General features: G+C 35.7%; 1 protein-coding gene across 2 annotated transcripts in view; it reads left to right on the plus strand.

Moving 5' to 3' along the window:
• ci (transcriptional activator cubitus interruptus) overlaps nucleotides 1-17,631 on the plus strand; it is a 91,525-nt gene that overhangs the window by 50,983 nt on the left and 22,911 nt on the right. For both annotated transcript variants that reach the window (XM_077432962.1, XM_077432963.1), the window contains exon 3: nucleotides 17,405-17,535. In XM_077432962.1, the coding sequence (XP_077289088.1) occupies nucleotides 17,405-17,535 (131 nt within the window). The remainder of the gene's footprint in view (nucleotides 1-17,404; nucleotides 17,536-17,631) is intronic.

The following is a 17,631-nucleotide window of genomic DNA, read 5'->3' on the forward strand; positions in this document are numbered from 1 at the left end:
CTGGTGCGGGGCCATATGCTCCTTCTCCGGTATCGTTGGTAAACGTTTCAAGTCAATTTTACGACGGTTAAATTAACATATTTATTATTATTAAATATGAATTTAAATTATGCACGGACCGGCCCGTGCAACCTCTGCAAACTAACTGGAAAATTAAAAGAAAATTGATTTGACTTGTGTGAAAATAGGCAACGTGAATAAAATTTAATACGGCAATAATAGGTGAGTCGTAAATAATAAAATTACTGGAATTGTCAACTGTCGTATAATGTAAGGCATATCATCATAATTTTACATAAATACTGTATAAATAAACTAATTAAGGACTGATGTGCATTTCTATATAAAATTTTATTGGTGATTATTATTTAACAGCAGATATACATATCTGTAAAACACATCTATTTGATTATGAATATCGCTATTTTATCGCAATAATCATTTCATGTCTTTTGAAAAGGTGATTCTGTATTTTGAAGGAAAAATTTCAACAAATAAATCAGGTTATAATCGACAATTGGTTTCATCAGATCTCTGCTTCGAGACATATTTATGTATGATAGTATCTCATTTCAGAAAACATATCCGTATGTTTGGATTTCTATAGATCACACATAAATATGTACTTTATATGTGTATAATACCAAATTTATCTATTCTATAAATGAAACCAAAGATATTCTCATGCATTGTAATTGTATAAAGATTCTTAAAAACTATTGTACTCTTTGCCCCGATCGAGATACATACATTTTGGAGGAACTTGTGAGCTTAAAATTTTGCCTCTTATACCATTCGTTATCATCATCACTAGAGGTAGGACCGGAAGCGCGCCGTCTATTGTTCCATTATTGTAAATGCTTTGTAAAAAAGGTTCGGCAAACCTTTAACAATGCATTTACAACATGTGAACAATGGACAGCGCGCTCTGGGTCCGCTCTTTAATTTCATCAGCATCATTTACAGCCATTTACCACGTACTGTTTGACGACGCCCTCTCATCCATATCATCCTACACATGTACCTTACTTCATCCACCTATCTCCCTTGTGTTCTTCCTTGCACCCTTTTACATTCTCTTGGGTACCATCCGAGCACTTCTTTCGTGCATATAGCTATATGGCTATCTGTCTCCAACTACCTATCAACTACCAGCTAGTATATCAACTACCCTTGTCATACTTCTCACCCACGTATTCCGTTTCTTATATTTCTTCGTTATACAGCGTACAGCCTTCCATACTTCATATATGTATAGTATTTTTAATATACACCACTCTCGATTATCCGTGCTTGAAATTAATTAATTGTTATTCTTTTAATTTAATTATTTCATATTATCAATAAAAGGGCTTTAGTGTGCTGATCTTCTCAAAATTTCTACTGAGGAAGCTGACGACGGTTAATTTGAGAACAAATATGAGTATACTGGGTTTCGGTGATTACTGGTCACAAATTACCCGTCACAAAGTCACTAAAATCTCTATAACGGAACATCTGGCAGCCGAAAAGTCCATAATACTAACGATAACTATCATAGTAACGAGAACTTGAGTGCCAAATATTGTGTATTCGCGATTTTCATGGCAAAAATTGTCTTTGTGACCACCCCAATGTGACGAACAGTCCAATTACCGTATACTGGATGCTATACACGGAATAGTAAAATCTTGGTATAAAGTAAAACCAATAAGACAGACTGGTTTGATCATGGATATAGATTCTTTCCAACGTGGAAATAGATTTATCGGATTGTGAAGAAATGGAAGCAAGTGATTTATCGTAAATGTGGAAATAATGGAAAATTTTAAATGATTTGAAAATTTTGGATCAGGAAAACATCGACGAGTAGTTCGGAATTTCAATACAGATATCGTTTATATTGTCACTTACTCACAAAAACACTCACTCAAACAATAGGAACGATATTAAAAATTAATAGTTCGTATTTTTTTCAATTATCCGGTGTCCTGTATTCAACCGGATAATCAAGAGTAGACTAATTCATTTTCTATCTATGTATAGACGGATGTATGGATATTTCCGTTTTACTAGCCTTTTCTTATTTTCTGTCTATAGATCGATGTATGTATTGATTCGTCGAAGTTTGCACAACTTTGCCCGGAACGTGCAATCACGCAATAAAGACGTTTTATTGAAACACCTGTAAACATACCTGGACTCACGTACGCCCTTTTGTAGGACCATTGCGATTGTCCAGTGTCGGTCTCGGGGTGGATTACCGCTAATGGGCGCACGACGACCTTTCATCTCTTGGGATTACAGTGCATCGCATTGAGAACGTGGCATCCGAGCGTGTCGAAACGGTCCTAATAGTCTTCAGGGCCCCGAAGGTAGCCACGGACCCTGCTTTTGTCGACCCGACAACGTATTCATCCTATCCAACCTCTGTGTTCTTCTACCTGGACCCTCCTCTCGGTCCAACGTCTCTATTCAAAAGTCGTCCTCGGCTAGCCGATGCACTGTAGGTCGCTTTCATATGCCATATCGAACAAAATCGTTTCAAACTCGACGACGAAATACTCCAAAAATGTTGGGATAACGAGTCTCGAGATATTGCAAGTTGGTGGAACTAGGTAGACCCACCCGCTTAAATCATATAGAGTTTCTTAAGTTTACCTAAACTTCCTAGAAACTGCTACTTTTCGCTATATTTGTACGCACAAATAATCTAATAAATTTGCTGCAAAATTGCAAGATTTGTTTTTACTTCATTTTAGAGCGATACTTCATACCAGTTGAAAGATTCAACCTTTATTTTCATATACATCTTTGCCGTTTTAATCATAAATACCAGTCGATTCCCTCATTCTTGAGTATTGCTACCCCTCCAATGGCAGTCCGATGAAGACTGTCATGAGAGTTTTCTTGGGCCTGTACTCTGCAATGGGTTCCCACTTATATATTAATCTTAAAAACTTTCTTTCTATCGGGGGTAAACATTTTGTCACTACCTTAGTTATGTCTATATGTAAAATTTCACTAATCGCCAAGTGGTAGATTAATGAGTCGCGATGTCTTTTTCTGGTCCAAAATTGGAATTAACTCCTTCATATGAACCTGTCTTGCGCTACTTCTGGAACCTGGTTCCTCGTAAGTCCCAGCCTTTCACATATTTAGATAATTTACATACCTCTTCGAACTCTTTTCTAACTCGCCTCAGGTGTTTTACCTACCGGTGTCGTTAATAGGATTCAGCTCCATTGAAATTGGGATCTCAATTTAAAGGATTAATTTAAATAATAATTCACACGATGAATCATCTAAAAAAAAATACCTTAAATGTAAATTTTCGTGTGGAATCATCTTTAGCAGTGAATGAATTTGGCTGTTTTGTCCGGTGCTTTTAGTAGAGACTAACCACTGTGCGTCATCCTGCTCCTCGAACGTTCGCCGAAAAATCCGCTTTTTGTTGTGTCGGGGCATTGTTGTTGATACCCAATACCCATATTCTTCGTTTTGTGTTCTTCCTTTACGCCTTTCTGCTTGTGCATACAAACACGAATGTTCGCTAAAAACTGTTGAAAAGTTCGAAAAATTATTCGCTCCCTGTGTAAATAAAACGTATCACGTCTGTTTCACATCGGAATAATTGTGATTCGTTCCGATTTTACGGCACGGGTGTTATTCGTTCAGGTATAAAACGGTTTCGATAAGGATTTTTAGTGTTTTGCGTTCCCCTCCGAAACCTTCATGTCTAATTGGCCGAATAATTAAAAGGCGACTTATCGCAGAATTATCTTCCAAATTGAAACGGAGGGAAGTTGACGAAATTTAATGTGTATTTGTAGCGTAATTAATATCCATCCTCGGATCCGAACAGGACCTTTGAATTAAAAAATTCCATGAAAGAAATTTTCAAAAAAAAGCTGCAATCGCATGCAAAATTCTTGTGTATATAATTTAATACATCTATGTATGTGTTCATATAGCGTGTATTCCGGTTGGCCTGGTTTCACCTATTCTCGTTAAATATAATTTGTCATCAATTTTGAATAAGATTAATAGTTTTATGTTTATTACAGCTACATGCATATGTATGCATGTAATGAAACCAAAAACTTTTAAATTGAAAATTCTAGATAATAATTTTATTTAAAATTATTAATTTGTATTTAATAAGTATTGAATTAAAAGTTAAGATACGTCGTAACTAGAGGTAGGATAGCCAAGGTGCGGCTCATTGTTCCATTTTTGTAAATCCTTTGTAAAAAAGGTTCAGCAAACCTTTAACAATGCATTTACAACATTTAAACAATACGCGGCACCCTCTGGGTCCGGGCTTTAGACTCGTAACATAGTAGAGATAGTGGAAAATGTTTTTGGAATGATTGCTATGGTGATCAATGATCATAGTACCAAGCCGATGTGACAAGACTTTGCATACTGTGACATATAATTATAAATGCACTTGAATTAACTCCCAATATCTCTGTATGTTTACACTATATAATAGTATAACTTAAAATACAATTTTAAGTGATCTATTCAAGTGAAATTGCATAATTAGTAATCCATATTTAATAAAATCTTATATGTACTTACCAAAAATATACATATATTTAAAACTGTTTGTGTTAAATGACTTTCAGATGTCACCTTTCGTTTAAGGTGTAGCAATTTTCTTCTTTATACATACAAATAGTGGAAATAAAAAGACGTATGCAATTAGGATGGAGTATATTTGGGCGAATTAAATCGAAGATGCCATTTTTCCTGAAAATGTATTTGTAAGTGATGACGTGATATGTATGCATGTAAAACGCCAAAATGTTACTCAAAGTCCAATGCACTCAAATAAGTATGGAACGCTGTATGATGGGCATAACGATGTGAAATAGGAAACAGAATACGTGGGTGAGAAAGTATGACAAGGGTAGGTAATATAGTGGAGAGAGTGAAGATATTGAAATGGCAATGGGCTGGTCTCGTTGTTAGAAGAATGGGCGAAAGAAAGGTGGACAAAATAAATGCTGCAATGGTATCCGAGAGAATGTAAAAGGGTGAAAGAAAGGTCGCAAAGAAGATGGGTGGATGAAATTAGACAAAAGGTGTGAGATGAGATGGATGAGAGTTGCACAAAACACAGACGAATGGAAGCGTGTTGAAGAGGCTTTCATCCAGCAGTGGATGGTGAATGATTGTAAATGATAATTATGATGATATACATACATATATTGATGGTTTGTATGTATGTACTTGCAATGTACATATGTATATATGTATATACGTGACTCATACTTGGCCAAATAAGCCTATTTCTGTAATTACACATTCGTGTATTCATTTTTAATTTACGTGATATCTTAAATCTTAAATATTCAATTAAAAAAAGCCTTGTAAAAATTGGCATCTGCTCCTTTCCATGATCATCAAAATAATATTGAAACAAATTGTACTTTTGTACATTTTGAACACTGATGTTGGTAGGGCACATCGACTATACATATATCGCGCACGCTATACTAGCGATATATTATACAAATTTTGTATTGAGTTATTAACTTATTATAATACAGTCGTGGGTAGTCCGCGTGTTAAATTTGATTAATGACGTGAATCTCATCTCGGTGAATTTTAATATAAGCCGATGTCGAATTGATAATAGTGTTCAGGATATGCCGAACCCATCCTGATATCTAACCAAAAAATTTATCGGTTATTATTATTTTTTTGCCGTTGTTTGTGGTCGAAATTTGTGCGCACGCCGGGTAGCGGACAAGTGGGTCCCTGTCCCAACCTTTTTTGTGACCCTTTGGCGTTCGTTGTAATTGGTTTTGTGGCGTCAAATATTATCACTTTATCTCGACGTTCGAGAAATGCCATTTATTCACCTCAAAATTGAGACGGTACAAATGGGGGTCTCCGCCAAATGCAGGTAGATATCGCAAAGCAGTCAATATTTTGACTCTCTTCGTTTCGGAGATTTTTCAAAATGGCGCCTCGTTAATAATGCGATTGACGGGTCAAAAGATTTTTTGAGCCTGCTCGAAAAAATGGTGACGGGACCGTTGAATACGGCTCGGATTGCATCCCATTGATCTGTTCGCTTTTAATAATGAAGCGTAATCATGTAGTCTTTTCAACGTTTTTTTTTAATGGAATCTTCCAAGTAGATTTGATGACTTGTCCGCGTCGGAATTATTGCACGGTTTTTTCGTACGTGCATGGAAATTTGCTCTAGCGTAGTGGTGTTGTAAACTGTGGTGCGCGATCATACATAAGTAATGTTCTTTTTTTGAAAGCTCGTGTATCATGTATTCATGTATTTCCATGTGTTGACCTTTCTTCGAATTTCATAATGATTGTATAAACAGAATCAAACTTTATGATTTTTTTTTAGTATTTAGTATTTTTTACGTGCTTTTTATTAACTTCACTCTGTTAGTTCAATGAAATTCCTGCCGTCAAAAGTTTGTGATCTGATTTTGAATCACTTCCACTCTTGAGGTCACTTTGATATTCCATTAAAATAGAGGGGTTATATATTTAAGTAAGTTATTATTTCCTACATTAAGCTAGAGTTTAATCATTAAGGAACTCATTAAAATTTACATCAGAATCTTGTGTCGGATCGAAGCGATGGCGGCTAGCTATCCATACGTGGCTTTCTATAGCCCTTTTGCAACTCAAACTGTATTAAAAGTTACTTTTTTCAATTTCATTTACACTCATTATATCACGATTTGCACAAGTAAACGAGCATATTTTGTTCCTTCGACAAATCTATAAAATATTTACTAATACTCATACATACTTGTTTATATATGTATGTATATACATTTAAAATCTGTTGAAATACGCATTAGTGAAGCGAAAGTACTATAATAGTAAACAAGTACAAAGTGTAGTAAATTGGGCTAATGGTAAGAGCACACCCAAAAATACAGCACGGCACGTCTAGGTAGAGTTCAGCTGTGATAGGCGTGTCTTCGTGTAATTGTTAATTAGTAATTAACAATTGTAATTGTTAATTATTATTTCGATAAGTTTCTCCTTCTTCTTCTAGTGCCTTATTACTAGAGGTAGGACCGGAAGCGCGCCGTCTATTGTTCCATTATTGTAAATGCTTTGTAAAAAAGGTTCGGCAAACCTTTAACAATGGATTACAACATGTGAACAATGAACAGCGCGCTCTGGGTCCGCTCTTTACTTATTAGTTATTACATGATGGCAATCATGTTTCCAATGATGGTATTTTGATTGAATCATTGCCTCAGGTTTTTCAGGACGTCCTTCTTCTTCCGCAGATTTTTCCTTGGATAATGAGATGCAGGAGTTGATGTCTCAGGGAGTCGCATTACGTGACCAAAGTTTTTAAGTTTCTTCTACATTTATTTAAATATGGTAATCACCGTTATCGATCGCTGTCAGTATAAAAAATAAATATCACTGAAAACACTCCAGGAGGTGAGTTTTGTCAAGGATCACGACGGCTTAGATTACGCGTGCTAGCGTTTTTTTCTCGTGTGCAAAATTACTACTCTGTCTACACCTTTAGTCAGTTTTTAGAAAAAGTTTGGTAATCCCTGTTCTAACGCTTAAATTATAGATACGGCATTAGGATTTAGTTATGCGCGGCAACGTAGCCTTTTTGCAATTCCTGTACAAACTCTAGTTCTTAGAATTGTAAATGAAGTAGTTAACAAAGGCCGTGCTTTTGAATGGTGAAAACGTAGAATTAAATCGAACTTGGAACTAAGGAGATACAACGGAACATCACGAAGTGCCCCGTAAGTGCAACGATCAGAACATTTATAGTGTAAAAAAAAAAAAACAACAACCATTTGTTTGCTTTGTGTGAATAAATTAGCTCCGACTGTTGGTTCGTTTTTATACTCTTTTACTCTCTTATTTATTTGACTATTAGCGCTTACGACTTCTTCTTCCAGTCTTCTCTGAAAAAAAGTTTATCTGTCCGGTTTTACTTTTGTTTTATATCGGCTTATATAAGTGTCGAAATGGGTCGTTATTTGGGTCGTTAATTCGACCCGATGAAGAGATGCTCAAGCAGAGGAAGCCTCCGAGGAACACACGCCTCTCCGTATCTCTTTTTCCAGTCCTGTTTTCGAAGGCACAAAAGCTGCATCTGTTCAGGGTCGCCTCCTAAATTGAATAATCACATGTATTTGGGTACAATTGAACATTGCGAGAAACGGCAATAATCGTTTCTACAGATTCAATTACACGTTCGACGACTTGTAGTGTACTTACTCCCGGGCGTTTTTGTTTGTCGAGTAAGCAAAAGAAAAACAAACCTTAACAAATACGTTTTTGAGCGTAAGTGCGGTTCGGATGATGGTAATTATTCTCGAAAGACGCTCTTGAGGATCAAGGAATGTTGTCTAACAGCTTCTTATCTCAGTCCGAATATCACTCAATTAAGTACAAGTTGCGTTTTGTTACGGAAATCGTACTTTGAACAAGTTCTATTTGTGTAGAATGTTTCAGTCTAAAAATTTATTTGTGTTGCCACTTCGACATATCCTTTTCAACCTTGGTTTTGTCATATGTCCTTTGGAAGTTATGCGGTACGAAAAATGTGTCGAAAATACAAATACAAGGGTCGTAAGTTTGCAAGTCAGCAAGCCGGAGTCTGAGCTCAGGTTATACGAAGGTGTTCGTTGAACATGGCCGATGTTATAAAGTGGCAACCCGGCCGTATAAAATATACCGCTCCTTGTACCACTTTTGGGTACCAGTTCCTGGAAACGAGGCATAATGGAGACCCATATGTCTACAACACCGACGAGCCTTTTTCTTATGCCTTCTCTCTGCTTGTTCTGTTCTTCGACGGTCTGTCGGTTTTTTTTTCTCGTTTTATTTACGACACGATTCCAGAAACGACCTCGAGATCTAGCTGCGTGTCCCTTTGTGAGAAATTCCACAAAACACGACTTTTTAACGCGCGCTCCGGTCGTCTTCTCCCATTTGAAATGGTCGTCGTCGCACTGCGACTGTCAACTGGCGGTATTCGTTAATTGAATCTTCAATCGCCGTATATGGCCTTTTTAATCATTTCACGAACGAAAAACCTTCACTTTGTCGGAACTGTGATTGAAAAAATCGGGTATGTTCACAGCGAATACTCACTGACATCACTGTGGTCAATGATCAGCGATCATCGATGACCTGCCCTATGCCATACGTAACCATAGCAACGCAATGTTTTGTGATATACGAAGTTATTATGTTTCAAACATCATTTTGTGGATAGGTTTAGACAAGTATATGTACATATATGTGTTGACATCTAAGCGCGATCAGCGATCTTATGTTTTATTATTTTGAAATATGTTCCTATGATTTTTTTTACAAACGCGATTTTTTACACCATTATTTTCTTGAATACGCTGTTAAAAGCGGATTCTGCTTCTTCAACTCCATTCGTAGTTCCTAGGACGGAAAATTCTTCTGATCAAAAATTATTTGTAATATTTACCTGCATATTATTTTAGAATTGATTTAATACTAGCAGTGAACGTATACTTTCACTAATGTTTTAGGGAATTAATACTCCGAATACTTAACATTTATTTCTGATACTTTTATTAATATTGTGTCTACCTCCAACACAAGTTTTTCGATACTTTCTTCATTGAATAAATGTTTAATGAAATCAGAAAGCAAATCTGATGATGTTAGACCAATTTTTACGGTTTGTCCAAATACAGTTCCATATGAGGACTGTTCGATTCTTGAATGGAATGCCCTGTTTAGATAGTCCTCAATATTTTATTTCAATTGTTGCTGTTATGAATCATATGATCTAGAATCCAAGTTGACAGCATGTTTACAATATCCTGATTTGTGTAATATGTTTTCACTGACTGAGTTTGCGAAAGTATACTTCTAGTAGTCAAAGTATAGTTACAATATTTCCCATATTTGTCTTTTATGATTAGGTTTATGATTCAGTTTGTTTATTGCGATACATGTTTAGACCTCGATTGAAAATAAATTTATTAAGTAAATCTACAGTGCTGTTGGCCAGACTTTGATATTTGTGACCCCAGGTAGTACGTTTCCTATCGGAGTTTGCCAATTTATCTAATTTCATTGTTGAAATGTTTTCTTATCATGTCAACCTACTTACTATTTGTCACCACTATTTGAACATGCTTTCAAATTTATAATCTATAAATTTATATGTATATGGGACAAGTTGTAATGACATCGTGGGAAAATATAAATTAAAAAAAATGCTAACAGCAAATGAGATTTATTTTAGCAATAAGAAGATAACGGGATATGTTTCTCTCATTCTAAGATTTATTGAATGTTTGTATATACATACATAGCTTGAGCGCTCTGGTTTCGAAACTGCAAAAAAAAATAGTTTGAGAACACTATCGTAGCATGTGACATTTACATATAATATTAGCATTTGGAACAATTCGTCGATAACGAGCCCGCGCCAAAAAATTGATACCTCATTGTCACACAAATATCGCAATGAAATACGATCGAATTTTTATGTGTTTAAATAAATAGAATTGCTATTTATTATATAATGATAAGCGGATCGCGTGCGCGTCCCCGAAGCAGAATAAATTAGCAATAAATTCAAATTAAGTCGATTTTACGCGGGGGGGGGGGGTCCGCTTCGCCCGTCGAAATCTGGAATCCTGAATAAATTTCGCGAACAAAACCGATTCGGCGGACTTTGTTGATCATTTCTGAAAAATTGCGCCAAAATCGCTCAATCGGTAGCCTCAAATTTCACCGCTATTTTATTACGTCTTAGTTCGCTGATATTTATCGCTAATAATGATACCGAAGATCAAAAGTTATTATCGAACCATCGGAAGTCGCTAATTTGCGCTGCGTTCATATTTTTTTTACAATCGTGATTGAAGTTGATTGAAAAAATATTTTTATTATATACAAGGCGTTTCCATAATGATGTAGTGCTCTGGTGTAAACGATTAATCAAAAGCGATGAACCGGAAGAATTTTTTTTCGTGTTAATTTTTATAGAAAGTGGAGTGATGGTCGCCTTCTTCAATGAATTCATCTATGGCTTTGTCTGTTTGATGTTATTTACGTTCCAATTTGATTGTTGTTTGAAGTAACACTCGGCATGTGAACTATGTACAAGATAGTCCTCTTCTCGCCCACGTTCAGAGCTTCTCAAAATGTTTTTATGCGGGGTCAATGAGCGAGTCGTTAATTAATTATTGAGATTTTTTCCAATTGCGATGTTAATCCATTTCATTAATCAATGGAACGAAATCGCTCATAAAAACCAGTGTTGCGTGTTCGTTTGCCAAACTATTCTATTTTAATTGTATCGATATTGTATAAACACATCCGTAACATATCAATTATGGTGAGTAATAATTTAATGATTTCTTTGATATAACTAGAACATTAATATCGAAATGGACTATAAAGAACGCAAGTTTTGGCAATATATTTTTCGCGTGCGTGGGCTGTTGGTGTGCGGTTTTTACGTTGAAATTCTTTTACGTGTTATTATTATATGGTTTTTTTGTTCTTGATTGTAAATGAAGATATCAAATCGATTTTCTCGCCGAACAATTTCAATAAATTAGAATAAAATTGTCATTAATTTTGATTAGGAAATGTATGGGTTACATTTTTTACGGCAATCTTTTCTGAAAAGTTAATTAATAATTTTATCAATTGTCATATTTGGCTGTAATTGTATCTGAAAATATGAATTGATTAATTTTTTTATAAGACTTAAACGAATTAAATACAAATGGATCACAACTCTCTTGATTTATACACTCTTGTATTTTGATTTAGGCAAAGTGTTTATTATAAAATTGAAAAATATTATACTTTTTATTACGGATTCATTATCCTCCACTTCATTCATTCAACTTCAGATCGTTTTCTTACTAAATCAAACCGTGTTTAAATTCTTCATTCTCTTGAGAAAAAAAAAAGATTAAAGATAGCAATACCAAAATAAAAATAAAAATAAGAAAGTAAAAATTAAATAAGAAAAAGAAATAACGAAGTAAAAGAAAATACAAGGAGATAAACATATATAATAAAATGATGACTATAACTTATAGTCTATAAGAAAAGAAAACGAAAATATAGAAAGAAATGAAGATATAAGAAAAGAAGAATTATAAAAACCCTTTTAAGTTTTAAGAAAGACATTCTAATTGTTTTTTTAACATTTTAAGGTTTTCAGAAATTACTTCATTGCTGGGAAAACTGTTCCTAACTTTCAATTTGTTTGATTTTTTTTTCTTTTAGGAGTTTGGGAGATTGTCCCTAAGATGACTGTTGTCATTGAACATAAAGAAGTTGGACATATAACAATTGTAATGATTATTTAATATTTTAAAAACTTCGATTTAGTTGCCTCTTATTCTTCTCTCTCGAATCCAGTGGTGAGATTCATTCTTTTCAACCTCTCATTATAAGAAAGTGATTTAAGTTCAGAAGGTATTTTGGTGATTCTCCTCTGTACCCTTTAAATACATGTGTATATATAACATATTTTTTAAAATGAGGAATATATATCAATTTTGGCAAATCACATTGCTTGGATTTTTTTTATTCGGGCTCAACGAAATTTTTTACCCAAAGACCATCCTCTAGTTTTTTTTTACGTAATTATTAATCCAGGAACGGGGTGTTTTTATTACATATAGTAAGTACCTACTTACCAGTTAAACTTGCAACCACAATATGGATTTTGTGTTTTCAAATGAACCAAACCGTAAAAGCTTAACCGAAAAAGATTTTACATTGTTCTTTTTTGATTTATCTTTATCCATGGCTGTTCCTTTATGCTCGACTGTTCAATTGAAGATTCTCGCTTCGCCGATTTTATGTTAGTACGTTTTAAACACCTTTTGTTTCCTTCTCAAGTTAACAATTTTGTTTTTACCTGTTAAGCGTTGAATATCGCCCTCATTTAGGGCCATAAAATGACTATTTTAGGGCCAAATTAAAGTGGAATAAATTACTCCGAAAGCGTTCTCATAATGAGCTCTGATTTATGATTGTGCGGTAAGAAGCCAAGAAGATCGTCCGAACATTTACAACTATAAACATAGTGTTCCACTATTGATAGCACCTTATTTGTCCATCTCTTTCTACAATTATAATTTATGGTCAGCCATGAAAGCTCTGATTTTACGAGTGTCTTCCACCACTTTTATAGTGTGTAAAATAACCGCTCCTAATAATGTCGATCGTAAAAGTTGGAATGTTTATTATGCATTACGCGTCTAGTTTTAAAATTGCAAAGGTTGGCCGCGCCAATTATCCATACTCATTCGTGACTATACATGTGTATTACCTGTGGATTTTTTACGTCCTGATTTCGGGACTTTCACCCTTCGAGGGTCGAATAAGCCAAAGTGAATGGTTAAGTCTCAACGTAGACACGCAACTTGCACCTGTCCCTACAGTTTTAATCGGGGCCTGCTTCTAAAGGGGTTAATGATGTGATAAATTAAGGGTTATCAGGCAAATTTAATCGGTACGCGAGTTTTGGGTCTCAAATTGACGCAATCGGGACGACTTGCGATCACCCATAGTGTGTGTTTTGGTTCAACCCTTTCGGTGTCGCATAATTATATGCAAAGTGCAGCTGCATCTTGCTTTTGCACCCTGTTTGTCAATACGGTTTGATTTCGATTTATCGCTAATTTATGCGACACGATCAGTCATGTAGCGGTTCGTTAGTGCCGTATTATTATTATATAAAGCTATACGTTTTGTGCATATTGAACGCATCGATTTAAAAGCCAATACCGTCCTAGATTGCCGTTAAAATTTTATTCGCAGCTTTTGAATTATATGCTCGGTGCAAACATAAACTGCAAATGAATTATTTTATTATCTATAGATGCATTTTGACATTTTATATTTAAATCGTTAAAAGGATTCTCAATAATATGTAATTACATATATATGGATACAGCGATAATGTTAGCATGTCTCTTAGAATTTTTCTTTGGATGGGTTTATTATATAATATTACGTATACGAGTAGATATGTATTATTTTCTGCAGCACTTATTTTAATATACCTAATATATTTTAGTTAATATACCTACCTTAATCTTTTCATTCTAAGAAAGTCGTTTTCACCAGTCGTTTCGTGACATCTGCTGGGTAATAATATATATTTTACTCTGCAGGGGTACGTTTCAGGTAAACATGCATATGTATGAGATGCGTTTACAAAACAAAAAAAAAAAAACATTGTTCAAACTCTCGGAATGGTAATTTTTCATTAGCGACATATATAGTATGTACATTATTAAACATTATCAATTGAATTCGTAAAATTGCTTATTTCGCGAAGTTGTCAAAACAATGCTTAGATCATGAACAGTGTAAACCCGTTGCTTTTTTCATCAAATTAGCAAAAAAACGGCCGATTTCTTGAAATATATAGGAATTGTTTTGCTTATTTCATGAAAGGGGAAAAGCAAAGAGTTTCGCTTCCTTTGATTTTTTTTCAACTTCACTAAATGACATTTCATTTGCAGCCACTCACCATCTACTTACAGATGAACGCCTCTCCAACACGCTTCCATTCATCTCTTTGCGCAACTCTTATCCATCTCACCCCACACATATAGTGCCACGCATACAGCGTTCCATACTTTTTTGAGTGCTTTTCACATTCACTATACATATGTATAAAAAAATCTGGTTCTGATCTTATTGTAATAATATTAAGTGTTACATAGTTTGATGCTTGTACTTCCTGCCCGCTCAGTTCTTTAACGGATGGCTCCTATTCCAAGAGCTATCCGGCTTCTTAGTTAATTAGTTGCCGCCGTGCCTGAATGCGATATTTTCCATCTCAGTGAGCTTATATCATCACAGATTATTTTAACCTATTTGTCTGGTAGCCTGCGCTCATCATTATTTTCATAATTGGATGTTATGTTACGTAAAAATTCACCCATACATCACTGACGTATGAGTGAATTTTGACCTTCTCTCTTCTATTACAGCCTCATGGGGATATTTTGTATTCACGGCTGGTTCTTGTATGTACATACATACAGACTGTTAATGCGAGACGCTCCCAATTTTTCTCATTATCTGTTTAGTGACTACTTTTATAATTGTTTGAACTTTAGCTGCTACTGTTTTTTTTATGTATAATGTATACATATGTATTTTTTTCTCTGTTATATTTTCGACCATTGTGACAATGGTACAAACTTTTAATAAATTTACTGTGTTATTATATTTACATCCACTCGGGAGATGTCAATTATATATGATATTGCTGTAATAGATCAATTCACTAGGTTTTTTCAGTGGATTGATAAGTAGGTATGTACTTATCAAGGGGAATTCCTGATGGGTTTTAGATGTCATAAAATAGTTTATGCAAGACATGCCTTAAACGTTAAATGGATACGAGCGGCAAAGGGTAAAGAACAAGCGTTCAGTGGGCGTATTCAGACTAATGATGATGAAGTTCACAGTACAACCAGTATATATTACCATATGCAATTTACAGCACCTATGCACATATAATAAAATGGCGAGCTCCAGTGGAAGCGCTGGATTGCATACTAATAATCATTATTGTCAATCTTTATAATAATCGATCGTTATCCACTTCTTCATTGGACGAAGAAGTGTCCACGCGTCTGATGAAGGTCACCTTTGCATGATAATATCGACTTTTATTACTCATTCAAAACTCGTTAAAGTCGCTCGTAAATATGATGAATCGGCTATGTAGCGTATCCATTTTCCTATCGCTAGGCAAAATTTGAATTTTGAATGGCGAGAATGTTTGTTGAGAGCTGTGTCGGTTTTGGCCCCATTTTGAAAGGATCGTATTTCCGGGTGTCGGTTTTGCTGACACACCCGATGTTGCACGTGTGTAGGAAAATGGATAAATCACAACATCCAATTATATGTTGACGTGTTCAACACGAAATTTTTGAGGAAGTGTTTCGCTTTCTGCGTGACGGGGATGTGTGTGTCGTAAATATGGCGACCACATGGTTCGCATCGGCCTGGGTTCTTCCCAAATTATCAACGATGAAATGTTAGATTGCCATAATTTTACGGCGTTCGTCTTTATTATTTATGGACGCTCCTGTGATGTCTCAATTAGATGTGAAATGGTGTTGGACGCGCTCGATGGATTTGTGAGATGTTCTGTGAATAAATTATGTGTATGTTTGTGCTTTATTAAAATCCTAGGCTTGGAAAAAAGTCCAATTGAAATTGAAAGCTTTCGTCGAGTTTTAATTGAATTTATGATACTGACGAGTAGATTATAATAAAAGGCTAGATAATAATGATAAATTGTATATAAACAATGCCGAAACGCTTTCAAAAATTTCATAAGAATTCAATAAGGGATTTGAAAGGATAAATAAATAAATATATTTTCTTAAAGAGAGGGCCCTTAGGGCCGGGCCGCACCGTGCGACTTGGTTGAGGGCGATCAGACCAATGCATGCAGGTAGATGGGACATGCTAAACCCGTCAACTTGTTTGTCGAACACATTTCCATACATTTTTTCATGTCGCGCAACTAGTCGGCCGATAAAGTTGCACGGTGCGACTTACGAGCGACTTGGCTGAGGGAGACCAGACCAATGCATGCAGGTAGATGGGACATGCTACACCCGTCAACTTGTTTGTGGCACATATTTTCATACATTTGTTCGTGTCGCGCAATTAGTCGGCCGACAAAGTCGCACGGTGCGGCCCGGCACAACTTTGTCGGCCGGGCCGCACCGCTCAACTCGCGAACAACTTGGTTGAGGGCGACCACACCAATGCATGCAGGTAGATGGGACATGCTACACCCGTCGCATGTCGCGTGTCGCACACATTTCTATACATTTTTTCGTGTCGCGCAACTAGTCGGCCGACAAAGTTACACGGTGCGGCCCGCCCCTAAGGTTGAAAACACACTGGGTGTTATGGTCACGTCTTTGGCTTCCCGCTGTGACCGTAAACAGTGGGTGTTCCCCAAACCAAATTCGGGTGTAGTTGCAAGTGCAGAATGCATGTTTGGGAGGTCGCACATACATATACATATGTACATATATCCATATGCAACCGAAAAGTTTCTCCTACATGTCTTCAAATTGGGAATCATCGTTATCGATCACTGTCGAGCAAGGATAAATACAAGAATAAAATACCGCCGAAAATACTCCAGGGGGTGATTTTTGGGATTTTGTACCATGTATATAGGATAGGGGTGCTGCGTTATTTTTTCGGATGTTTAAAAGTATCTAAAAAAATGTGTATCAGTGTGTTTTCGCCCTTAATCATATAAATACATTTTTTAAACTGATAATGATCAACGTTTTCTTTTATGTCATCTAGCTTTCTATCAATTTAAAAACATTCCACATGTTTGACCATCGTTTTTTGTTTCCAGATTATCAGCATCGAGTATTCACGGAGATCTGCAATTCTTGGCCGCCAGGGCATTGGCACACCATCCCCCTTTGCCCTATGCGAGATCTCCGTACGACCTCTACGGAGCCCATCCCGCAGATAACTTGAGAGGTAACAACACAATTTAACACGAAAACATAAATATATGCTTCGGTTATGTATGTAAATTTGTATGTAAATCGGTTTGTTTGAACAATCTTCGGTCTG

The sequence above is a fragment of the Arctopsyche grandis genome, chromosome 6, assembly GCF_051622035.1.
Source record: "Arctopsyche grandis isolate Sample6627 chromosome 6, ASM5162203v2, whole genome shotgun sequence".
Taxonomy (NCBI): domain Eukaryota; kingdom Metazoa; phylum Arthropoda; class Insecta; order Trichoptera; family Hydropsychidae; genus Arctopsyche; species Arctopsyche grandis.